General features: G+C 50.1%; 1 protein-coding gene across 4 annotated transcripts in view; it reads left to right on the forward strand.

Annotated features, from left to right (window-relative positions):
• Nucleotides 1-25819, forward strand: part of CYSTM1 (cysteine rich transmembrane module containing 1) — a 70717-nt gene that overhangs the window by 43664 nt on the left and 1234 nt on the right. For 2 of the 4 annotated variants that reach the window (XR_011567708.1, XM_070793689.1), the window contains exon 3: nt 13144-23900. Coding sequence is in view for 2 of the 4 variants with exons in the window: in XM_070793689.1 (XP_070649790.1) it covers nt 13144-13253 (110 nt within the window). In the remaining 2 variants the exon portion in view is untranslated. Of the gene's footprint in view, nt 1-13143; nt 23901-24359; nt 24463-25819 lie in introns of all 4 variants that reach the window. The other 2 variants (XM_070793690.1, XR_011567709.1) reach the window with 2 other exon arrangements.

Below are 25819 nucleotides of genomic sequence, written 5' to 3' on the forward strand. Positions count from 1 at the left end.
CTAGTGCCTTTCAATTGCATTTTCCTTAGGGGAAAAAAAGAATTCCATTAGATTTTCTTTTTGGTAGTGTCTTGATTCCCTCTGAGCTTTTCCATTTACCCCTGAAATAAGTCCATTTGGTAGCCTGGGATACCTTGTCAGCCTGGAGGATTTTAGAGTGGACCAGATTGTTTTTGAATAAAAATGGATTTTTGCTTCTGAGAGTAGGCGTATCATGGGTAGTTTATAAAAGATCAGTATTCCCCCCTCCACCCCAGTCCCTGTCCAGCACCCCGGGCAGCCGTGGGTAACCATGAATTCCTCACAGCTATGGGCGCAGTGCCCTAGGCCTACGGATCTGAAGGAAAGGCTCTCGGGAGGGTCCCCCCTCTTGAGAAGGTGAATCCTGGGGCTGTGGGGCCCACTCTCCCCAGCCCAGCCAGGCCTGGGATCCTGAGCTGTTTGTGCTGGCTTCACTCATTCCAAGATATCCTCCTAGTCACATGGATTCCTTCTGGGATAGAGTGATGGCCCTGATACCCTCAACCATTTCAGAGAAGTTCAGGATGAGCCAAGATCTCTCGAAGGATTTAAATTGACCAAAGTGAGAGTGGCACCTTCCTTCAGAACTTCAGACTGACAGGATATTCATATCTTTTCTTACTTGCACTCTGCCATTGCGTCAGAGAGGAGCCAGCTGAGGCCGTATCTGAGCTTGCCTGCAAGGCCAGCTACAAACAGCTTTTCCAGCTGAGGTAAAAGGTGCAAGACACCTTTTGTTCAGTCCTCCATTCATTCACTCATTCATTCCATGTCTCCTGTACCTCAGGTCTGTGGAGTAGACTCAGGGCGTGGTTAGTAACGTTGGCGTGTGCAGCATAGAATCGGGAGCTAAGGGTCACCAGACTTCATCTTGGAGATCTAAAGGAATTCCTCCTGGACTGGACCTTTCCACTTTGTGGGCCTAGTGGAAGGGGCAGGAGAGTGAGGGGCTGGTAGGAGGACTCTTGGGGGTCGCCAGCTCCAGCTGCTGCTGTGGTGGGGTGGGGGGTCGTGGGGATGCCTAGTGGTTGTGCCTCATTAGGCGGCCGTGCCCCCTGCCTTCCTGGGTCATTGCCCAGCAGCCTGGCATCCACAAGGAGGGGGTCTAGGCAATACTTAACGGAAATAGACACCTCTTTTACCCGATTTCCACATCACTTGGTTGTTCTTCAAAAACCTCAGTTCATCAGGTAGAAGGAGAAGCTGTCTGTAGGCTCTCCTAGCAGCTTCACATAATGCCAGGGCCGCTTCCAGCTGTCTCGGCACCTCTGTCCTTCAGGTCTCTGTCTTGAGAGTAGTAATGGCAGCTGACAAAAACTTCGAGCCTACTGTATACTAGGCGGTTAGTGTGGCTTAACTAAGTCCCCAAAGGACCCAGTGAGGGACAAGGTGCTGTTATTATTCCCATCTCACAAGTGAGAAAACCAAAGCTGGGAGAGGTGGTCACCCTTCAAAGTGGCACTTAGAGTGGACCCTGGGGTACCCGACTCTACAACCGTCTTTCCTCATCCGCACAGGGTTCCTTGGTGAGCTGTTAGGAGGCTAGGGTCTGTTTGTGTGGTGACCTCGGGGTGATCCTGACTCAGGACGACAGCTGGGCAACAGGAGGGGGCCCTCGGCCGAGGGGGCTGGGCTTTCTGACTTTGCTGAGAGGCCTTGCGTTCTCCAGACCGGCAGGGCTGTGAGTAAACCCGCCACTTTGGGCAACTGAACCCCGCTCAGCAGATGGGGAGCAGTCAGCTGCCTCCGTCACTCTTGACACAATGGGGCTCCCTTTGTACCTGCTCCATCACCAGGGCTAACCTCACCTAGCTTCCCACCTCAGCCTTTCATGGCAAGGATTAGCCTGTCTCTTCCTGTTTCACTGGAAAGGTGATTGGTCACGATGTTGGGAGACTTTTTGGATCTAGCTTCAATGACAAGCTGGCTAGAACTATTAATATTAATAGTAGAGTTGACCATGGAAAGAAGCTTTTCTACGGGCCAGGTTCCCCCTCTGCCCGCCTTTCTCCACTAGGGACGTCTCTGGCCTCACATTTGCCGAGGGGCACATCTCAGCAGGTTGGGTGGTGGTTTTCGGGGCCCTTCCTGGTTGACTTCTGGGTGGATGCTGGGTTGTGGCAGTTAAAGAGCAGGAGGAACTGTTGGGGATTACTCGGCAGAGCCCAGGCGCCCCTCACAGTTCTTTCCAAATCTACAAGGACGACCTTTGTTGCTGGGAAATGGCTGGCGGTGTGCTTCAGGGAGTAGAGGCCTGTGGAGGAGACAGTCATTACAAGTGAGGTTTGCCTTGCTGAAATCACCACTCAGCATGCTCACTGAGAGTGGTCATCCTGTCCCGCCCTGCCCTAGAGGTCACTGTGTACCAGGGCTCTGCACTGGGGTGCATTCAGGTGAAAACCCAGCTATTTTTACTGTCGCCAAATTAAGCTTGACCAAGGAGGAAGAAATCAACCTGGGGCATTTTGCATCAATATATCTGCTAGGACTGTTAATCAATAACGTAGGAACCTGGTACCTGCAGAAGCCAGTTGTGGTCTGTATACGTAAGATAAAGACACACTTGGTGTTCGATAAAAAACAATAGGGTGGTGTTTGCCTTGTGAGAAAATGCAGCAAGACCTATTTGAATGAGACTCCCGAGGCCGGTGCTCAACGTGAGTCAGACTAACATTGCTGATAGCAGAGGGGCCTGTGCCCATCTGTGCCTGGACACTAATGGGAAGGGCCCAGCAGTGACCTCCATGCTGATCTCTGTCCATCTGGGCCTGTTCCAAAGAGCCAGTTCAGTTCAGTCACTCAGTCGTGTTCGATTCTTTGCGACCCCATGGACTGTAGCACACCAGGCTTCCCTGTCCATCACCAACTCCTGGAGCTCGCTCAAACTCATGTCCATCGAGTCAGTGATGCCATCAAACCATCTCATCCTTTGTTGTCCCCTTCTCCTGCCCTCAATCTTTCCCAGCATCAGGGTCTTTTCCAGTGAGTCAGCTCTCCATATCAGGTGGCCAAAGTATTGGAGTTTCAGCTTCAGCATCAGTCCTTCCAGTGAACACTAAGGACTCATCTCCTTTAGGATTGACTGGTTGGATCTCCTTGCAGTCCAAGGGACTTTCAAGAGTCTTCTCCAATATCACAACTCTTTGTCATTCAGCTTTCTTTACAGTCCAACTCTCACATCCATACATGACTTATGGAAAAACCATAGCTTTTACTAGATGGCCCTTTGTTGTCAAAGTAATGTCTCTGCTTTTTAATATGCTATCTAGGTTGGTCATAGCTTTTCTTCCAAGGAGCAAGAGTCTTTTAATTTCATGGCTGCAGTCACCATCTGCAGTGATTTTGGAGCCCCCCCCAAAATAAAGTCAGCCACTGTTTCCATTGTTTCCCTGTCTATTTGCCATGAAGTGATGGAACTGGATGCCATGATCTTAGTTTTCTGAATGTTGAGTTTTAAGCCAACTTTTTCACTCTCCTCTTTCACTTTCACCAAGAGGCCCTTTAGTTCTTCACTTTCTGCCATAAGGGTGGTGTCATCTGCATATCTGAGGTTATTGATATTTCTCCTGGCAATCTTGATTCCAGCTTGTACTTCATCCAGCCTGGCATTTCTCATGATGTACTCTGCATATAAGTTAAAGAAGCAGGGTGACAATATACAGCCTTGACATACTCCTTTCCCGGCTTGGAACCAGTCTGTTGTTCCATGTCCAGTTCTGACAGTTGCTTCTTGACCTGCATACAGATTTTCAGGAGGCAGGTCAGGTGGTCTGGTATTCCCATTTCTTGAAGAATATTCCACAGTTTGTTGTGATCCACACAGTCTAAAGCTTTGGCGTAGTCAATAAAACAGAAGTAGATGTTTTTCTGGAACTCTCTTGTCTTGCTTTTTCCATGATCCAGTGGATGTTGGCAATTTGATCTCTGGTTCCTCTGCCTTTTCTAAATCCAGCTTGAACATCTGGAGGTTCTCAGTTTACGTACTGTTGAAGCCTGGCTTGGAGAATTTGGAGCATTACTTTGCTAGCATGTGAGATGAGTGCAATTGTGTGGTAGTTTGAGCATTCTTTGGCATTGCCTTTCTTTGGGATTGGAATGAAAACTGACCTTTTCCAGTCCTGTGGTCACTGCTGAGTTTTCCAAGTTTGCTGGCATATTGAGTTCAGCACTTTCACAGCATCATCTTTCCGGATTTGAAATAGCTCAACTGAAATTCCATCACTTCCACTAGCTTTGTTCATGATGATGCTTTCTAAGGCCCACTTGCCTTCTCATTCCAGGATGTCTGGCTCTAGTCCAGTCATCACACTATCATGGTTATCTGGGTCATGAATATCTTTTTTATATAGATCTTCTGTGTATTCTTGCCACCTTTTCTTAATATATTTTGCTTTTGTTAGGTCCATACCATTTCTGTCCTTTATTGTGCCCATCTTTGCATAAAATGTTCCCTTGGTATCTCTAATTTTCTTGAAGAGATCTCTAGTCTTTCCCATTCTGTTGTTTTCCTCTATTTCTTTGCATTGATCGCTGAGGAAGGCTTTCTCATCTCTCCTTACTATTCTTTGGAACTCTGCTTTCAGATGCTTGAATCTTTCCTTTTCTCCTTTGCCTTTTGCTTCTCTTCATTTCTCAGCTATTTGTAAGACCACCTCAGACAACCATTTTGCCTTTTTGCATTTCTTTTTCTTAGGGATGGTCTTGATCATTGCCTCCTGTACAGTGTCACAAACCTCTGTCCATAGTTCTTCAGGCACTCTGTCTATCAGATCTAATCCCATGAATCTATATGTCACTTCTACTGTATAATCGTAAGGGATTTGATTTAGGTCATACTTGAATGGTCTAGTGGTTTTCCCTACTTTCTTCAATTTAAGTCTGAATTTGGCAATAAGGAGTTCATGATCTGAGCCACAGTCAGCTCCCAGTCTTATTTTTGCTGACTGTATAGAGCTTCTCCATCTTTGGCTGCAAAGAGTATAATCAATCTGATTTCTGTATTGACCATCCGCCAATGGCCAAGTGTAGAGTCTTCTTTTGTGCTGTTGGAAGAGCGTGTTTGCTATGACCAGTGCATTCTCTTGGCAGAATTCTAGTAGCCTTTGACCTGTTTCATTTTGTATTCCAAGGCCAAATTTGCCCTTTATTCCAGGTATCTCTTGACTTTCTACTTTTGCATTCCAGTCCCCTATGATGAAAAGGACATCTTTTTTGGGTGTTAGTTCTAGAAAGTCTTGTGGGTCTTCATAGAACTGTTCAACTTCAGCTTCTTCAGCATTACTGGTTGGGGCATAGACTTGGATTACTGTGATATTGAATGGTTTGCCTTGGAAACAAACAGAGGTCATTCTGTCATTTTTGAGATTGCACCCAAGTACTGACCCAGGAGAAGGGAGCAGTAACCCCACAAGAGACTGACCTAGACTTGCCTGTGAGTGTCCAGGAGTCTCCAGTGGATGCCTGGCTTGGCAGTGGCCTGCTGCAGGGTCGGGGCCACTGAGTGTAGCAGTGTGTGCATGGGACCTTTTGAAGGAGGTCACCATTATCTTCATCACCTCCACCATAGTTTGGTCTCAGGTCAAATAACAGGGAGGGGACACAGCCCCACCCTTCAATAGAAAATTGCGTTAAAGACTTACTGAACATGGCCCCACCCATCAGAACAAGACCCAGTTTTCCCCACAGTCAGTCTCTCCCATCAGGAAGCTTCCATAAGCCTCTTCTCCATATCCATCAGAGGGAAGACAGAATGAAAACCACAATCACAGAAAACTAACCAAACTGGTCACATGGACCACAGCCTTGTCTAACTCAGTGAAACTATGAGCCGTGCCGTGTGGGGCCACCCAAGATGGGTGGGTCACGGTGGAGAGGTCTGACAGAATGTGGTCCACTGGAGAAGGGAATGGCAAACCACTTCAGTAATCTTGCCTTGAGAACCCCATGCAAAGGCAAAAAGATAAGACACTGAAAGATGAACTCCCCAGGTCAGCAGGAGCCCAGTATGCTTCTGGGGAAGAGTGAAGAAATAACTCCAGAAAGAATGAAGAGACGGAGCCAAAGCAAAAACAATGCCCAGTTGTGGACGTGACTGGTGATGGAAGCAAGGTCCAATGCTGTAAAGAGCAATATTGCATAGGAACCTGGAATGTTAGGTCCATGAATCAAAGTAAATTGGAAGTGGTCAAACAGGAGATGGCAAGAGTGAACGTCGACATTTTAGGAATCAGTGAACTAAAATGGACTGGAATGGGTGAATTTAACTTCTGAGTTAAAGACTACTGTGGGCAGGAATCCCTTAGAAAAAATGGAGTAGCTCTCATAGTCAACAAGAGAGTCCAAAAAGCCAGCTCCCCTCTGATGAGCTCACCTTTTTTTTCCTGCAGTGGCACCCCACTCCAGTACTCTTGCCTGGAAAATCCCATGGACGGAGGAGCCTGGTAGGCTGCAGTCCATGAGGTCGCTAAGAGTCCGACACGACTGAGCGACTTCACTTCCACTTTTCACTTTCATGCATTGGAGAAGGAAATGGCAACCCACTCCAGTGTTCTTGCCTGGAGAATCCCAGGGACGGGGGAGCCCGGTGGGCTGCAGTCTCTGGGGTCGCACAGTCGGACACGACTGAAGCGACTTAGCAGCAGCAGCAGCAGTGCCTGAAACCAAAAAAAAAATTTTTCCTAGTTCTGTTTAGCATCCAAAATCATGGCAGTTGTTTTCTTATATTCAGGGGCAGCAGTGTTGGAAGTTTGTGGGTTCTGAGTCTATTTCTGTTCTCCTCTTACCTTTTCTCTCATCACTTGTTCCCCCGATTGCCTGGTTCTAAGCGTCTTTCTTGCTGCTCAGCAGGCTGTGAAATAACAGATCCTGCGGTCAGGCCCCATCACCACCACTCCCTCCTTGGGAGTTCAGGCCATGATGGCTCTTACCAGTCAGGAGAGGTCGGGGCTGGAACACAGCTGGGCCACCCTACAATGCCACCTGTTTGTAAGTGAGCCGCTCAAAGCCCGCGTTTCTCTAGGTTTTCTTGTGAAGGAAGGAACGCGAGGACAGGGCAGTAATGGGCTGGCGTTCCTGTCTCCTCAGCTCACCGAAAGGCCTTGTCCAGGCTCTCTGGTGATTACTGGTGCCCCCAGCGTGGCGTGCCAGTGCGCTTCCTCAGCTGGCTCGTGGGCTCTTCCATCCAGGCTGTCTGTGAGCCGCCTGAGTCAGGCCTGGTGTCCTTTATTCCCAGACTCCCCTGCAGAGTTGGCCATGTCAGGGAAATGAGAAGTGAGCGTATGGGCTGGGAGGGACCCTGAGCAGTGTCTCTGTCTCCTCTGGCACATCCTCTGTCTGTGAGGTCCGGCTGGAGCGTTTTGGAGGGGTCTTCGGGCCGGAGGGTGGGCAGGCACCTGACTGGCAGAGCATCCCTCCTCTGCGGGGTGGTGGGATCCACCACACCACCAGCCCAGGAGAATGGCCACAGCTGCTGGCGCGGAACGGCCCTGGGGCACCAGCCCACAGAGCTTTGCCTGCTGGGAAGCAAAGCTCTGATCCATATCCCTTTCCCCAGGTGTTGATATGCTTGGAACCCTCCCAAATAAGCAGAGGATGAGAGTATAGGCTTTATCATTTTAACCACTCTTAAGTGTACAGTTTGGGTGGCAGTGAGCCTGTTGACATTGTTGTGCAGCCGTCACCACCATCAGTCTCCAAAACTTGGTTCATCATCCCAAACTAGAACTCCTTACCTGCTAAACAGTAAATCCCCTCTCTAGCCCCTGGCAACCACCATCCCACTTCCTGTCTCTATGAATTTGATTCCTTTAAGTACCTCATGTAGCAGGAGTCTTACAGTATTTGTCCTTATGTGACTGGCTTACTTCACTTAGCAAAATGTCTTTAATCCATGTTGTGTCATATGTCAAAATTCCTTTCTTCGACTGAAGAGTATTCCATTGTATGTGTAAACCATGTTTTGTTTATCTTTTCGTCCACTGGTGGATACCTGGGTGGCTTCCACCTTTTGGTAGTGCAAACACGCTGCTGTGGACATAGGTGTGCAAATACCTGTCCAAGCGCCTGCTTTCAGTTCTTTTGAGTAGGAGTTGTAAAGCACAGGAGCAGGATGTCTTTGAAGGTCAGTTTCTGATGACTCACCCTTCTCCACTGAGAGCTGGGCTTATGGGCCAAAAGGAGGCTTTACTCATGGCCTAATTTTAGACTATAACGCAACCACCACTGGTCACTCGTAACATCAGGCTTCCTTTTGATATTTGATAGGATTTCACAACATGCTAAAATTCCAGTTTTATGTATTAGCTTTTGTTGACTACACTTAGCTGGTGACTCCCTTGTGATTGTGGCAGCCCCTTGTCACTCAGCGGTGGGCATTGACCCTCGGCAGTGCACTTCCTTACAGCTGGCTTGTTCCAGGGGTGCAGGCTCTTGCTGACTTCGCCCCTCCTCACCTGAGTTGAGCTGGTCTTCTGGCCTTGTCCCCACCCCTGGCTCCGTCTTGGGACCCAAAACCCTGAGCCCCTGCCAGCTGAGAATATTGAAGTCACTTGTCTTCACTCCCAGCAGCTTTGGGCAGGCATGGTGTTATCCCCCAGGTCTACTGGTTCTCATCATCTGTTTTTATTTGATCCGGTTTTCTTACACAACATTTAGCATTATTCGAATTATATGTCATTTTTCCCCCAGGAAAATAAAATGCTTTTCTGAAACAGCTTGGCATTTGGAGTTGCCACAGGAAGTGGTCTTCCCCGCACCAGCTTAGACCAGCCTGAGGCCCACAGTGTTGGTGAGGTGGACACATCCAGGGATGACAGGCCTTCAGCGGATTCACCTGTCCTGTCATGGGTCCCTCGACCTCTAGAGGAGACTTCTTTGGCCAGTGCCCGTCTGTATTTGCCAGACCAGTTAGGAAGTGGACATGGGAGCACTGGGAGAAGACCTGCTCCCTGCACTCGAGGACCTTTATAGTCTGTTAATAGCTATGGCACTCAGAAACCCTGAGGATAAACCAGCCATTTCTGAGGCAGTCCTGTTTTCTTATCTGTTCCAGCGCTTCAGGTAAACAGAAAGCACTGCTGGCCCACAAAGGGAAAGGCCGCACTCTTAGCCCCAGGCTGCGTTCTAGACGCGGACTGACCACTGCGCACGCAGCCTCCCCTTTTCATCTGAGGACTGCCCTCGGGCCTGTCTCTGTCTCTGCTTGGTATTTCTCAGACCAAGGTTTCTGAATGATTGTACTGATAGGTGATAGCAGCAGATCAAAGTCAGAAAGATCTGGGTTAGGCTGGGCCAGGTCGGAAAGGCTTCTGGGAGACGCAGGGAGCCCCAGGTCAGGGTGCTGTCCTGCAGGCGGCCTTAGATGCACTCAGCACCAGGCGGCCATTCTAGTCTCCTGAGGGTCGCCTTATTTGGCTCTGGTTTTAGATGCTGGAGGAAGAAGGGAGGAGTTTGCCTTCAAACAAACGGCAGATAAGATGCTTCTCAGAGCGTCTGAAAGATCTGTGTGTTGAGTCGAAGGGGAGAGCCTTTCACATAGTAACCCAACCTTGAGCGCTATCTCTGGCCTGACCCTGGGAGGAGCCTGCAAGTGGATCAGGCCGCTATTCCTGGCGCTGACGTGGAGCACAGGGGCACTTCTCTGCCCTGGGGCAGGCGAGCAGTTCTCTGGCAGAGAGAGGAGGAGAGGAAGCTGTTCACGGGGTGCACAGCCGGACCTGGGAGGGGGGCTGGCATCTCTGCTCAGGTGTCACAGGCTGGATGGGAAGGTGGATGACTGGCAGGTGGTCTGGGAGGTCCTGTGCCACCCACTGTGGGCTCTCCCGCTGGGTCGGTGCCCGGGTCTCAGCAGGCGGGGTGGGTTGTCACTGGCCGCGGGTCTGGCAGTCAGGAAGCAGGTCTGTCTCTGGTCCTTGGGTTACACCTTGTGCTGTTGTCCTGTTTATTCCCCTGCTAACCAGGTCCCTCTTCTGTCCCAGGCTCCCTGTCCTGGACTGTCTCTGAACTTCCCAGAGTCGCACCTCCCCAACCCTGAACTTGGGCTCTGATGCCTTGTGGTTGGTTGAGGCCGAAGGAAAAGTGACAGGGAATGAGAGAGAGAGAGAGAGTGTGTGTGTGTGCGCGCACGTGCGCCTAAGTTGGGGTGAGAGCAGGGCCTAGGATTGCGGGCAGCTCTCCTCCAGCAGTCTTGCGTCCTGCTGTGGGGCCGCGGAGGTGGGGGCCTGACTGTGTTCCGCCACTCCCCTCCTCCGGGCTTCGGGCACACCCTCCCTTGGGTGGGACCTGTTACCCTCTGCACAGTGAAGGACTAGGTGACCTTGCAGGCCCTTGGCTCCCGGAACAGCCTGTAACTGCCTCCTGGCCTCTGGTTTATTTCTGAGTCCAGGTGAGCCCCCGAACCCCTCTCTCTACCTGTGTGTAGGCCATCTCTTTAGTCAGTCCTGAGAGTCAGTCATTTTAACATGGAATAACACCAATGAGCATTTATTGAACGGTGACAATGTGCTGGGCACTGTGCACATCTAATCTCCTCATTTTCCCTGCAACCCTGTGGGGTACAGATTACTGGTGTCACTCTTATTTTACAGCACAGGAAGCTGAGGCTAAGAGAGGTTGTCACCTGTTCATTACATGGTCAACGAGTAGATAAGCCTATATTTAAATCCAATTTGATACATCTTATTAAAAATCTCTGTTCTGAAATTCTAATTGTGGTCTCTCACTACATTGGAGCAGAGTGTCTGGGAATTGAGACCTGGATTGGGGCAGCCATATCTGATAGGGAAGTTTATGTCCCGCTTCTCTGAACTTCCCCATCTCTGGAATCTGATGAGAACTCACTACCTACTTACCCCACCCCTACTCCTGTTCAACCTTGGGTTCCTAGGAAGAGACATTGGAACCTCTGGGGCTGCTTTGGGGGGACAGGGGTCTGTGCTGGGGGGCTGGGTCTGTGCTGGCAGGGGTGGGGGCTGGGTCTGTGCTGCAGGGACCAGGTCTGTACTGGGGGGCTGGGTCTGTGCTGGGGGGCCGGGTCAGTGCTGGCGGGGGGGGCGGGGGAGGGGGCGGCCAGGTCTGTGCTGGGGGGCTGGGTCTGTGTGGGGGCTCTGCTGAGGTGGTGGGAGCAGAAAGATCTTGATGTTGGCACTCAAAGCAGTGAATGAGAGAGGGGAGCTAGGAGGGGTGGTGAGGGACCTGAAGGCGGCCCCTGGCAGATCACGGGCTCCCTGGGGTTTGCAAGGCTAGACGGACTTTACCTGCTCCTCAGCGCCCTTTGTGCCAGACCAGGCTCAGGTGGGCTCCTGACTCCCTCCTGCCCAAACCCGGAGTGGAAGAGAAGAGGCTGGGGTTGGTTTGGGAAATGCCAGCAACTCCTGTCACTGGAGAGGGAAGAGTGCAAAAGGAACCCTGGAAGCGGGGCTGTTGGGGACCTGGCGTGGTGGCGGGTTTTCTGGCTCATGGGGCTCAGCCTTAGGAATTGCACCAGCGTGAGGACCCTCTGGTCTCCAGGCTTCTTGTGGGGGGAGTGGTGATCTGATCCAGCCGCTGCTTGCCAGGTTGGCCCAGCAGAAACCCTAGCTTGTGCCTGGGGCTGAGTCAGCAAGGTCTGAGGGAAGTCAGAATTGCCTTGAAGGCAAATCTGATGGGTCAAACTCCAGGTCATAGGGGCCACCAGGCCCGGCTGTGGAGGGAGCAGCATCACTGGGACCACAGGTTAGGGGAGCTGGGCCGAGGGTGGTCTGTAGGTGATCGTGACACTGGGGAAGACATCTGGGACTGAGGCCAGTGCCACCAGGGAACCCAGATCAGTCGATGCCAGCTGCCCCCAGAGAAAGCCCCAGAGCTAGCACAGAGGCAGAGGCGAGGGGGGGGGGGGGGTCTAAGCTGTGCTGAACCTGGACAGCCCTCCCTCCTGCCCACAGGACCCCAGCAGTGGCATGGAGGAGCAGCAGCTTTGAGCTTGACTTTGGAACTGGACGAGCCTGGATTTGAGAAAAACATAAAATGCAAAAGCAGAGTAAAAGCCCCTCCCCCTCCACATTCTGACCTTTGTTTATATTCTTTCAGATATCTGTCTGTATGTCTGTGTGTATGTGTATCCTTTTCATTGTACAAACATAACAAGCACACTGCTGTATACCTTGCTTTTATCCTTTGCTTAATTTATTGGCAGGATGGAAGAACCATCTCCTTCTTCTTAATGGCTATTTAGTATTCTATTCTATGGGATGTATTAGCTTACCTAGTCAGTCTCCAGGTGACGGACATCAAGGTTATTGGTAGCTTGGGGTTATTTTGATACAGCAGCAATCACAATGTACACACATTTTTGAACAATGAAACAACTGTTTCTATAGAAAAACCCTAGATACAGATTTTCTGGGTCAAAATTCTATGCAGCACCCTACCCCCCCCCCCCCACCACCACACACACACATTCTCTTTCAAAGGGCTTCTATTAATTCACACTCCTGCAAGCTGTGTTTGAGAGTTACAAATGATAGTAACAGAGCTGTTGTGAGGATTAAATGAGACAATGTGTAAAGCTTTCAGTCAGTGCCTGCCACATGTGGCTGCAGGGCGAGCCTCACCACAAACTGTTTGACTTTGTCCAGGCAGGTACTGGGTGGTGTTTGGTGGTCAGCTTGGGGAAGGGGAGGTGGCAGGCAACAGTGATCCTTCCCTGGTGGCTCAGACGGTAAAGCGTCTATCTACAATGCGGGAGACCCGGGTTCGATCCCTGGGTCGGGAAGATCCCCTGGAGAAGGAAATGGCAATCCACTCCAGTACTCTTGCCTGGAAAATCCCATGGACAGAGGAGCCTGGTAGGCTACAGTCCATGGGGTCGCAGAGTCGGACACGACTGGGCGACTTCACTTTCACTTTCAAGCAGATGCCACCTTCACTCCCACATCCAGGAAGCTACCTGACACGTGCAGGTAGTGACACCGGGGGCGGGCGGGCAGATAGGCGGGGCTCCCCTTCCCGGAGCTGACAGTCTGGAGAGGGAGGGAGACTGGAATCCGGCTCCTCACATGCGCTAGGTGCTTGAGCAGCACGGGCCGCTGCGGCTCACAGTCGCCTCTGACTGGGTCTCTCTCTCCCCGCCCCTCCCCTGCCCCCCAGCGTACGTGGTGGAGCGGGAGAGGAAGACGGAAGACACCGGGTGTCAGGCGGCCCTGGCCGCGTGCTGGGCCGCTCTCTGCTGCTGCTGCCTCCTGGAAAGCCTGGACTGAGCAGCGGCGCCCCGAGTGCTCCCTCCAGGCCCGCTACCTTCTGTTACTGGAATAAACAACTAGTGCTGCACAGTTGACAGTTTTTCTTTCATTAAAAATTACCTCATCTGCAGACTTCAACATTTTAGCGTCTGGGATGGGTGTGAAATGGTATCTTGCTATTTTACCTTCCCTGCTTACTAGTGACCTTGAACATAAATATGTTTTTGACTTGTCTTTACAAATCCTGTGACTTGCTTGTTAAGAGTCTTAGCCCCTTTTTTCTACTTGTCTTCTCTTACTGATTAGTAGGGAAACTTAAAAAATTCCACACACTAATATTTGTCACTTTCATAGGTTTGGAAATATCTTCTGCCTGTCTCTTAACCTTTTTATAGTGTGTTTTCTAGTATGAAAGTTTCTAAATGTTATGTTTATCAATCTTTCCCTCATGCTTTGTGTGTTTTAATCTTCGATGAAAGATAAGTCTATATTTTCTTCTAAAACTTTTTAACAGTCTTTAGTCCACCTAAATTGGTTTTTGATCACGGTGTAGGATAGGGTTCTGGTTTTTTCTGTTTTGATAGTTCCAACACCATTTATTAATTAGGTCACCCTTTCCCCATTGATTTAAAATGAGATTTGTCATACACCAAATTCCCACATACAAATGGGCTAGAATGGGGAGTCTGGTGTGATAAGCATCTTCGCTGCCCCCCTCCCCCCCCCCCCCCCCAGACATGTGTACACACATACCCTTTTCTTCTTTAGAACTTTCTTGGCCTTTTACTCGTTTAATCAGGACTTTAGGATGCGTGTGTCATCCTAAAATGACACACTGTCATGGAAAGCTGCCATGTCTGACTTTGATTTAGAGTAAATGGAGGAGAGCTGACATATTTAGAGTGCTGTCTTCCTATCAGGCACATGATTTCTCTTAATTTTTAGAAAACTTTATTTACGGCTGAGCTGGGCCTCCGTTGCTGTGTGCAGGCTTTCCCTAGTTGAGGCGCGTGGGGCTGCCCTAGCTGCTGCGCGTGGGCTCCTTGCCGCAGTAGCCGCTCCTGTTGCGGAGCACAGGCTTGGGGCCCTCAGGCTTCAGCAGCTGCGGTGCTCCAGCCTGGCTGCCCCGCAGCGTGCAGGATCCTCCCAGACCAGGGATTGCAGATTCTTATCCCCCATACTACCAGGAAAGCCCCTCTTAAATATTTTTTTTTTTCTGGTCATCTTTTATGTCCTTAGATAAAATTGTGTAATTTTCTTCACACAGCTTTCCTATATCCTTTGTTGGTTTTAAAATTGGATGTCTTCTCAGGTGCATTGCAGTTTTAATGCTATTATATATGGACTCTTTTTTTTATTAAAATTTTTTAAATTTTATTTTTAAACTTTACATAATTGTATTAGTTTTGCCAAATATCAATATTATTCCTTTTTTTGGTGAAAATAATTTCTTCACTCTACTGGGGTCACAGATTGGATTTTCAATCCAGTTTTGTCACAACATCACCTTGGGGGCACTTTAAACTGGGAGGTGCAGTTCTTCAGTCTGTCCCAAGGATATTCCCAGGGCACCACCTTCTGTCTACAAGGACTGACACCTGAGTGTCTGCAGTGTGCCAGGTGGTGGGCCACATAGACGGGACCCCATCCCTGCCCCGTGGGGCTTACACTCGGGAGGGAGGCAGACAGACATTAATAACCCCACAGGCGTTACTGGCACTCTACTATGAGATATGTATTGCCATGAAAACATATAAACATGGGACAGTCTGGGAAGGTGCTGAAAGATGAAAAGCTGTTAATAAGCAAAACAGTAGGAAAAGCATGTACAAAGGCCCAGTGGGAGGAGAGAACATGCGTCATTTGAGAAACTAGAAGAGGAAATTGGTGTGACACAGAAGAGTGGGATGATGGGAACAGATTTAAAAAACAAAAAAACAGGGAGGAACACGACAAGGAGCCCACAGCCCTACTTAGGGATTTTGGGGTTTTGTCCTGCTCACAGTGGGAAGCCATGGAAGGATTTTAAGCCAAGGAATGACATGGTCAACTTTGCATTTTTAAGAGTTCCCTTTGGCTTCCATGTAGAAAATGGTTTGAGGCACAAACTCACATGGTGATGATGGAGAGACATCAATGTACTTGAGATATTTGGAAGTAAAATTAACAAGACTTGGTGAGGGACTGGCTATGGGGATTGAAGAAACAGGAAATGGGGGTGACTCCTGAGATTCTGACTGGAACTAACCGCCTGGTGATGGCGTTTATGGAGGCTGGAAACAAAGGAAAGGAACTGTATTTGCTCAGGAGGAGGAAAATCATGTTGGGCTCTGAATGTGTTGGGTTAGATTGAGGTGTTAAGGTGCTTATCAGACATTCAAGTAGAGATGTCAGATAAGCAGGTGTAAATACACCTGGAGCTTGGAGGAGATGTTGGGCCAGAGATGAAATGTGAGAGGCACTGGCATATTGGTAGCAATCAGAACTGTGGGAATGAATGAGATCACATCAGGTAGAAATATGGAGGGGAAAAAAGAGAAGGTGGCAATGTAGGGCTGAGCTTTAAGGAAAACTGACTTGTACCTGTAGATGATGAACCTGCAAAAGAATCAAAGATGGAAAACCAAGAGAATGGGATGCCCTGAAAGCAGAGAGAATTTGTATTAGGGGAATCATCAGTAGCATCAAATATTGCTGGGAAGTCAGGTATGAACTCAAAAAGTGTGCACTGGATTTGGCCACACTATTGTCACAGAGGGTGGGCAAACTTTCCTCCAGCTTCTATTCTCTGAAGGACACCAACAGAGGAGGAGACAAGATTGCTAGGACCAAAAACACAGTCCAAAGGAAGGCAAGTGTGCATGCGTGCGTGTGTGAGACAGAGAGAGAAACAGACAAACTCATAGTGCAAAGAACCAGCTGGGCCATGAAAGCTCAAAGACTGCTAAATTGAAGAGAACCATACAAAAAACGTTCCAGAGGGGTCAGACACCAAGGGAGTCAGTTAATGTCACGCAGGTTTTGAGCCTCTGGACAGAGACCCTGCTCTCCAAATGGACTCCGTTGGAGGGTCCAGCACATAGACTGTCAAACATGTGACTGTCCGTGCTGGGGAGGTCCTTCTGAACAGCAACAAGTATAGATCCTTCATAACCACCATTTCAGTCTGATAGATTTTTCTAGTATAAACTGTTTTATAAGAAACTCCCCATGTAACTGCAATGTGGAATAGATACTGTGGAACTGCAGTTGAGGCAAGGAGGGGCCGTCACCTGCCTCTTGTCTAGAATCCCAGGGACCTGAGGAATACATCTGAGAACCTTAGTTGTTCTGGATTTTCCAGCACATTTGGCCAAGGGAGATTTGGGCTGAATGGTTTCTCTGCCCTAGAATGTCCTTCCGAGATACTGCCTTGTAAGCAGAATTAATCAGTGTGTAACTGCTGGTGGATCTTCTGAAGATCTGGGTGTAGTATTCCATTGTCTGGAGGTAACAGTTACCTATTGTTTACCTATTCATTTACCTATTGAAGGATATTTGGGTTGTTGCCACTTTTAGGTGATTATAAGTTTATGTACAGGTTTTTGTGTGAACGTTAAGTTCTCATTTCTCTAAGAAGTATGATTTCTGGCTTAAATGATTGTGTATTAACTTTAAGAAGCTGTTTTTCAGAGTGGCTATACCATTATGCATCCCCGTCAGCAGTGACTGGGGGTTCCAGTCGCCCTGTGTCCTTGCCAGCACTTATTGTCAGTGATTTTAATTTTAGCCACTCTGATAGGTGTGTAGTTTTAATTTGTGTTCTTTAAATGGCTAATGATGTTGTCATGTGTTTGTTCTTCTCAAATCCTGTTTGGTGACATGTCTGTTGACTTCTCACTGTGGAGTTTTGAGAATGTTTCTACATTCTAGATACAAGGTTTGTACCGCATGTTATTTCCATGTATTTTCTCCCAGTCTGTAGCTTGTCTTTTCATCTCAACCGTGTCTTCCGTAGTGCAAAAGTTTAAATTTTGATTAAATCCAAACTATCATGCTTTTGTTGTTAGATTGGAGAACTCGTTGCCTAACTCCGGGTCATGAGGAATCTGTGTCTTCTTCTAAATTTTTATAGTTTTAGATCTATGAGCCATTTGGGGTTAATGTTTACATAAAATGTGAGGCTTAAAATGGCTGAAGTTCTTGGGGTTTTGTGTGCCAGTCGTTCGTTTGGTAAGACTGTCCTTTCTGCATGGAGCCGCTCTCGCGTTTGTCAGACGCCAGTTGGCGTGTTCCTGTGGCGCTGCTGCCGTCCTGTGCCGCTCCTGTCATCTGGCAGTCCCTCCTCCTGAACTGACTGTCGTGACTCCTGTAGCTTTATATTAACCTTAAAATAAGGTAGCATTAAGTCCTCCAACTTTATTCTTTTTCCGTATTTTTTGTTATTCTAGTTCTCTTTTTTCCATATATTTTAGAATCAGTTTATAAAAAATGGTTGGGATTATGATTAGAATTGCATTAAATCTATAGATTATGAGGCTTGGTGGGTATTTAGTGGCATGACTTGTTCCTTCCTGGGCTTCCCTTGTGGCTCAGCTGGTAAAGAATCCGCCTGCAATGCAGGAGACCTGGGTTCAATCCCTGGGTTAGGAAGATCCCCTGGAGAAGGGAAAGGCTACCCACTCCAGTATTCTGGCCTAGAGAATTCCATGGACTCTATAGTCCATGGGGTTGTGAAGAGTCGAACACCACTGAGCAACTTTCACTTCACTGTTCCCTCTTATATGCCATAACCTCTAATGAAGCCAGGCAGCCTGCTCCCTCATTTGCTCTGTTGTGATAATTCTAGCTTATGATTGATTTTATTGGTGTCTTTTGAAGCTTTGCGGTAGAGGTGTGTCTACATCGAACTGGGTAGGAACAGTCATGAAAAGATGACCAGTATGTTGAGGGGCTTGTGGGCCAAGTCATGCTCTGAGGCAGGTCAGCCACCATCATTCGCAACCTTCATCTCTGCCTCCTTCCTGAGTAGGTTGTGAGCAAGACCTGCTGGTCATTAAAGGAATCTCCCTGCCTTGGGGTCTTTAAACTGCAGCCACAGGATCATAGAACTGTCCTGTACTGGGCATGATCTGAATTTTTTCTAGATTCTCCTTTAATTTCTTCTGCCTGGCAAAGCAGCCTCACTCGTAATTATTTCTTAAAAACCCACATTAGAAATATATTCATGATGCATCACAATATAATGAATTGCGTCTTCCTGTCTGCTGTAGTAACATCAGCCATGACGTCAGGATTTCTCATACTCTTCCCTTTGACCTTCCCTAGGTCACACCATGGTTCCTCTCACCCGAGGCAATGGCACACACAGACTTGGAGCAGAATAGCTGGTGCTGAGGGGTCGCTGTGTGCGTTCTCAACCTGCGTATTCCCCCCATCACTGTTCTTCAGTCCCCTCCCTAGTCTCTTGGCTGAATTCAGGATTCTAGAACACCAGCTGTTCTGTCTCTTGGTCTCAGGGTATATAAGGTCACTCACTGAAGTCTTTTGCCGTCACCTTAGCCAATCATTTGAGTTTCCCTTTTGATCACCTATTTTCTTTTCTCATCAGCAGAAGTAGTAGCTCTTGATTATCTTCTCAGATTTTTAGAAAAAATAAAAAACAAAAGATTTATCTAGGTTTTTCATTCTATAAGCTTGGATAGAGCACCCGTCCCCTAAGTTGTTCAGCCCTTGCGTCAGCCTGGGGCATTTCTGTAGATGTGGGCCCGGGGTGCTCACTGTGGCCAAGTTGTCAAGACGAAGCTTGGTGCACACTGCCGAGCAGCACACGTGGTTGCAGAGGCTGCACTGGAACTCCTGGCACCTCAGGTCTTCAGCTCTGTGGACATAAAACAGTTAGCTTTTCAAATTGTGAAAGATAATGTGTGAAAGTTCAGTGGTAAGGAATCCACCTGCCAATGCAGGAGACGCGGGTTCGATCCCTGGGTCATGAAGCTCTCCTGGAGAAGGAAATGGCAACCCACTCCAGTGTTCTTGTCTGGGAAATCCCATGGACAGAGGAGCCTGGGGGGCCGCAGTCCCCGGAGTCACAAAGAGTCAGACATGACTAAGCACGAATGATATGATCTCACCCCATGGTGAAACTTGGCTGTAAACTGATACTTCTTTTTTTGACCCATCTTAATGATGTTCACCTTTGTCCACATTACATTTTCACATGTCCTCTTAAGGCAGCAGCTTCCCCTGCCGTCTTTCCTTCACATAGAGGAGGATGCAGGGGCTCCAAGATGTTAAGTGACTTAACCCGAAGTCACCCAGCTACAGCAGAACAGAGCCAGGGCCTCTCAGCTCAGTTTTGTAGGCCCTGGTCTTAACCTCTTCTGTCGCTACAGGGAAGGAAGGAAGGCTTTTTTGTATGTTGTGTAAGTGCAATGAGTTCCTGTCTCTGCATTTGTAGAACAAACAGCCTGGCCCTACTGACTAGTGAGCACGGCTGGATCTCCACCGCGTACACCCAGACTGGCAGCTTCCAGCCCTGCGTCGAGTCCCATCGGAGGAAGAGGGACAGCACTCGTGCGTTCTCAGTCACATGCCCTGTTCAGGCTCCTTAGCAACCTCCTTGCCTTCTGCAGCATCTCCATCTGGGAGGTGGGAGGAGGATGTCCTTTGACTTGAATATTTTACAACTGTGGACAGAAGTATTTTTGAACGTGTACATGCTTTGTTGACTGTTCTCTTTTGTATTATGTTCTCCTGCGGCCCTTAGTGTGTGCATTGTCTCAGGGACAACCACAGACGCATCACATCCAGGCAGATGCTCGCCCGTGTACGTTACCCCTTTATCTCGAGAAATGGGATGTTGCTAAATATTTCTCTCTATTCTCTTGAGGGGCCTCAACAGCTAAAGCTGTTTGTATTCAGCCTTCCTAGCCCCTGCGACACACACACACAGCCCCTTGCTTCTCCCTGGGTTGTCTCTTCCTTCCCTTTTCTGAGCAACTGTGCTTCACGTGGACAGCCGGTTCCTCTGCTTTCGTCATCGCGTGATTTAGTGCTACAAGTACGAATCCCAACCTGAATATGGATTGGTGGGAGGAGCCCCTCCCTGCACACAGACTGAGAATAAGGAAACAGACTTCAGTGATCTTCTTTCTGTAGGATACCGTCACACTGTGGTTCCCATTTATTATGAGTCCTCCCTGCTTCACTCTGTGACAGGCCCCAGACCAAACATTTTATGTTTTTGTCACAAAACATAGGCTCTTAGGCACTATGCCCCTTCCCCATTTCGCCAGCCAGAGGCTGGGGCATGGGCAAGCTGTCACTTGTGCAGTGCCCTGCAGAGAGCCCATGTACGCGGCTGTTGCCCTCAGAGAATAAAGTAACTCAAGTGGTGGGGGCACAGGGGAAGTCTGAAGTCGATTTCTTCAGGGGGACAGTCCAAGTACACCTCCCCCGCACGCCCCCAAGAAGTGCCTTGTTCTGGGCCGAACAGCTGCCAGGAGGGACCCTGGAACTCACTCGTCTCCCGTCTGGCTGCTGCTGGGCCAGGGCCATTCTGCTCTCTTTGGGGACACACTGTGGGGAGGGTGAGGGCTAGATTTTGCTCGCACACAGACCCTGGATTTCAAGGGAGAATGGGGCAGTGGAGGAGAGGCCTTTCGCCTCTCCACAATCTGGGTTTCGGGTCACCTGCAGGCAGCCTGCCGTCTGATCTTAAGTGAGCTTAACCTTGATGTGCAGATAGCACTGGGCCAGGAGTGCTGGGTGACAGGCCAGGGCCTACCATCAACTCACCACGCAGCCTTGGCTACCACCTGCCTTCTGAGCTCAGGATCCTTTTCTTACCAAAAAAATGACTGCCACATGATCTCCAAAGCAGTTTCATTTGCAATTCTGGCATCCGGGATGTGCTCAACTGCCCCTGTATCCACAATCACCTCTGTCCCAGTGGCCCCAGCAGGTCTAACCCAAGGATAGGGTCACAGGAGGTGGTGGCAATCCAGTCTTACTTACCAGACTGGTGTGAGATGTCCACATGTACTTAACCTTTTTGTAGTTCATGAAAAAATTTTACCATCAGGTCTGCTATTCATAGGACTGACTGTGTTGGACAGGGCGAAAGTACAAGCTGGCCTGCGACTGAGCCCTCCTCTGGGTGCTCTGGCTGAGGCAGGCTGGGCCGTGATGGCTGCTGGGTTTTGTCCAGCAGCTCCTCCTCAGAGGATGGTGGTGGCTGCACTTCTGGACATCTCGGGACAGGGACCCACAGTCAGCAGACATCCCACCCTTTCCAGACCAATCCACAGCAACACTTGGCACTCAATGTCTGACAGTGATGCTGGACTGGCTGGCTGCTCAGTGGGGCGGCAGGCAGTAGGCACATGAGTGGACGGATGAACTGGTGGGCCAGCTCCCAGCCTGCCGTGCCTTAGAGTAGGTGTCTTGGGACACTGAAGCAAAAAGAGGGACACAGTCGTGGAAGACATGGCTGAAGTGGCAGAAGGAGCAGGGCAGGCGTGAGGCCCGGGAGGGCCGGTGCTGTCACAGAGCGTGAGAGGACCAAGGCTGTGCCGGTGCACCAGCCCGCATCCCTCCTGCCATGGAGAGAGGAAACTGCGCCTCACCTCTCCTGCTCTTAACCTCCAGGCTCCAGTGAAAACCACACTCCCTTGACTGCCTCTATGCTCCTGGCTGCCCTTCATCCCCTACGGCAGCCCTCCCCCAGCGTATTTACCTGGTGCTCGTGGCCTTCAGAGCAGGTGGCAGAGGGGTACTGCCTTTAGGACAGCTTCCGTCCCGGGTGCAGCCCCCTTGTGCTGAGTAAAAAATGGTCCCACCGCACGTGCACACCCAAGGAAAGCTCGAGTGCATCCTCAGCCAGCAGTGTGTTGTCTCTGGCTGCTCGGAAGGCACAGGAGCTGTCCTGGGGCCGTCTTGAGATTGTACTTATTCTTCAGATGCATTAAGATTTTTCCCTCTTCCTACCTCTTGGTCTGAGCAGGAGGAGGGCTGTTCGGCATCCTCTGATACCTCGTGCAAGGCTGGCCTTATGTTGTTTTGGATGCTGGTTTAGAAGATGGGGTGAAGACAGCTGAGCACTGACCACAGGCCTCCTGCCTCTGGCAGAGCTGTCACCTCCACCGGGGGCACTCCCGGGGCGGCGCTGGGCTGTGGTGGTCTCAGCAGTAAAGGAGCAGCATGGGGTGCCCACCATTGGTCTGAGCCTGCACAAGAGGCCAAGGTGCAGCTTCCTTCGTTTCTGGAGCAAGAAGGCCCGAGATGTCAGAACTGTCTGGAAGGCCCCGGTCTGTTGTATTTGCTTCTCCTTACTAGCTTCCTGGGCTGGGACTGCAGACAGATGCAGGCACAAGGACTAACAGCCTGCTAAGGCTCAATTACCACTTCAAAGCCCTTGATTAACCATTTAAAATGTCTGAGCTGAGCAAGCTGAGGTTTCAGATTCCAGGATGGGGCTGACTGAGAACTGGAGCCTTTGGCTAAGAGTCTCCACTCACTTTCCTGCCCGGGTCCCTGTGTGGCCTGGAGCCTGCTTGCCCACTGCATGCCCAGAACCAGGGTTCTGAGTAGCCCGTGTGAATACCTGTTCCCTGGGTGTACACTACGGTAGTCCTAGAATTTGGGACTGCTGGTTGGTGTGGCTGGTGGCCCCAGAGAAGACCCCAGGGCTCGGTGAGCAGGCAGCTGGGCCCAGGGGGCTGCGTGCCTCCAGGCATCTTGCATCTGTCTTCTCTGCTTCCAGCTGAGGCAAGACAGTGGATGAGGATCCTCTGCCAGAGTCTGCTCAGCGCCCCTGGGCCTTTCTGACCGAGGCTGGGCCTCCAAGTCACACACATGCTCACACCCCCTTCCCTCTACATCCCCCAACCCCTACACCACCACTACTCACGCCGTCTTTTGCACCTGCATTCACGTGGCAACTCTGAGTATTGGCCCCACCCCTGGAATGGGGCTGAGGACACTGAAGGTTGGTACAAAAGGGCCATGTCGGGGCAAGGCAGACAAGCTGGTGAAGGAACCTCTAGACCTGCTCTCCAACTCAACCACAGTTTTCTGGAAATTGAGAGTCTGTTCAGTCCCTTTCCTGGGACCAGGGCACAGGCTGAATAAGGTGGCCTTGACTCCTGAGATACTACACAGCAAATGGGGCAGTAAGCCTTTTGGCTGCTATGTGCGTGGGCCCATCTGTAAAGGCCTACCTGCGTTAGCAGGAGCTGGTGCCCAGGCTGGCCACAAGGGGGCACTGGACCCCTCAGTAGGAGCGCTGTGTGCGCAGCCCCTGCACACACCAGACCCAGTGCCCCTCACTGGGCACTGACTGCTCCCACTGCACTTTTGATCCCTCTCCATTGTTCCTTCCTTTAAAAGAAAAAAAATTTTTTTTAAATTCTGGAATAATTGTAGATTTACAGACGAGTCAGAAATAGTACAGTTGCTGTGTACTTTTGATCCAGCCTCTCTTAATGTTTAACATCTTACATAACCATGGTCCTGCCACCCCCACCCCCCATGCTCAGCTCGCCAGTACAGGCCAGTTGCCAGAAAGGCTCATGTGGCCTGGGTGTGGAAACACATGCGTTAGAATCCTCTACGCCCCAGTTCCTTCTGGGGAACCAGTACGGCCAGCGAAGCTGTGGTGTATATACAGTGCCCTGACTTAAGGTACCCAGGGAGGCTGTCCTGGCCCAGGACTCGGGCAGCAGGGCTGCATCCTGACTGCTGAGCTAGGGCAGTGTGGGAGCTCTCGGGGGGAACGGGGGTTCACCACTGCAGGGCAGGGATGGGGAGGGGTGGCAGAGTAGAGGATGTGAGGAGCAGAAGCCTCGAGGTGGGGTGGGGCCTGAGGCAGACCAGACCCGCTGCTCAGTGCAGCAGGCCTCTCTGAAGGAGCAGTACCTCAGACTGCGCAGGTAGGCAGGGCACCTAGGAAGATTCAGTTATAAAATACGCAGTTTCCGGGCCCCACAGTGGGTGCTGTGAGGCCTTCCTCAGAGCTTTCTCCTGTGCCCGTCATCCCTGCTTTGGTGATGGGAAGAAAGCAAGGAAATCACTTCACTCCTACCTCCAGACCTACTTTACCAAACAGACTCCTCCACACCCCCGCCCCCGTCTTCTCTACAGTCTGGGGGGATAGGTTCTGTCCTCAGCTAATGCGAAGGAAAAAGACATAATAAGGGCTTTGGAAGACTCAGTGCTCCAGGAAATAACTGACCGGGTTTCTAAGGTAGGTACAGCACTAACTACCCCCATCAAGGCTGACGCAGCCCTCGGGCTTGAAGTTCTGTTTTTTCTTTAAGCCAGACTGACTATTTCTAACCTCTGTAACCACTGTCTGGGGGTAATCAGCTGAGTCTCTCCACTGCACCAGGCTGTGGAGGACGTCATGTGAAATAAGCCCTGGCTAGGACAGATGTGGACTAGAGGAGGAAGGTGACAAGAGGAAGCAAGACGGAGACATCTTTGTTTTCCTGACGAAGCTACCTGTGGGTCAGTGGTTCTGACAGGAGGAAGGGCTGGGAGTGGGGAAGCCGGGAGCAGACAGGTGTCCTGTGGGGCTGTGAAGGCCCTCAGCATGGGTTGGGGCACATAGTGAGCACCTCGTAAAGGCAGCTTGAGAGAGACTGCAGGGCCCAGCACACAGGAGCCCAGCCCTGGGCTAGGTCTCTGGCCTGGGTCCAACAGGCTGCCTTTGCAGGGGAGGGAGCCTTTCTGTCCTCAGGGCAGCAGAGCCAGTCCCCTGTCAAGGAGAATGCAACCAGAGATTAGGCAAGGGAAGCCACAGCCAACCCCTGTCCAGCGCTACCCATGCAGGATCAGGGGAGGCTGGGAACCTGGGTCGGTCATTGGGGCAGAAATGGCAGGTCGCCCTGCCTGGGGCTTTCCTGCTCTGGTGACCCAAGTTGGGTGTGCGATGGCTGGTGAGAGAAGACTGTCCTGGAGCCCATTCACTCCTGTGCTCCTCCTGATCCCTTTGCTATCTTAGTTGGGGCCTGGGCTCACATTCCTGCTCTGGCTGTTTCTGTGCTTCAACAAGAGACCTGACCTCTCTGAGCCTCGAGTTCCTTACCTGTGAAATGGGAACATCCACCACATAGTTCCACATAGGTCATGTGCCTTATCAGGCTCTCTTCTTTTTGACTAGGCTCCCCTGGTGGTGGGTCTTGACTCCCAGACCCTGAACAGCTTTTCCTGTGTTGCTGAGTGGGGCCAAATGAGATTTAGACCTGTGCCGTGAGAGAAGGGAAAGGGCTATCTCTGTGGAGGGCAGCTGATACAACAGAACTTGGACAAGCTCACACTACCCAGCATGTTCTAGCTACTATATACCAGGCTCTAGAGAGAGGAGCTGCCAAGCGAGGAGGTATAAAAACAGATATGCAAAAATAGAACTGAAAGACGATTGCCCAAGGATTGGTTTAACTTAGAAGACTCATGTATTCATGAACTTGCAAAAAAAAAAAAAAATTTAAGATCCTTACTGCTTTATAACTTGAGTTTGATGATGGTAGCTGTTTTGAGATTTTCTTAAAAGTGTCTGCAGATCAGGCCACAGTCAACCATCAGATATTCTAACAGGAAGT

The sequence above is a fragment of the Bos indicus genome, chromosome 7 (assembly GCF_029378745.1).
Source record: "Bos indicus isolate NIAB-ARS_2022 breed Sahiwal x Tharparkar chromosome 7, NIAB-ARS_B.indTharparkar_mat_pri_1.0, whole genome shotgun sequence".
In the NCBI taxonomy this organism is placed as follows: domain Eukaryota; kingdom Metazoa; phylum Chordata; class Mammalia; order Artiodactyla; family Bovidae; genus Bos; species Bos indicus.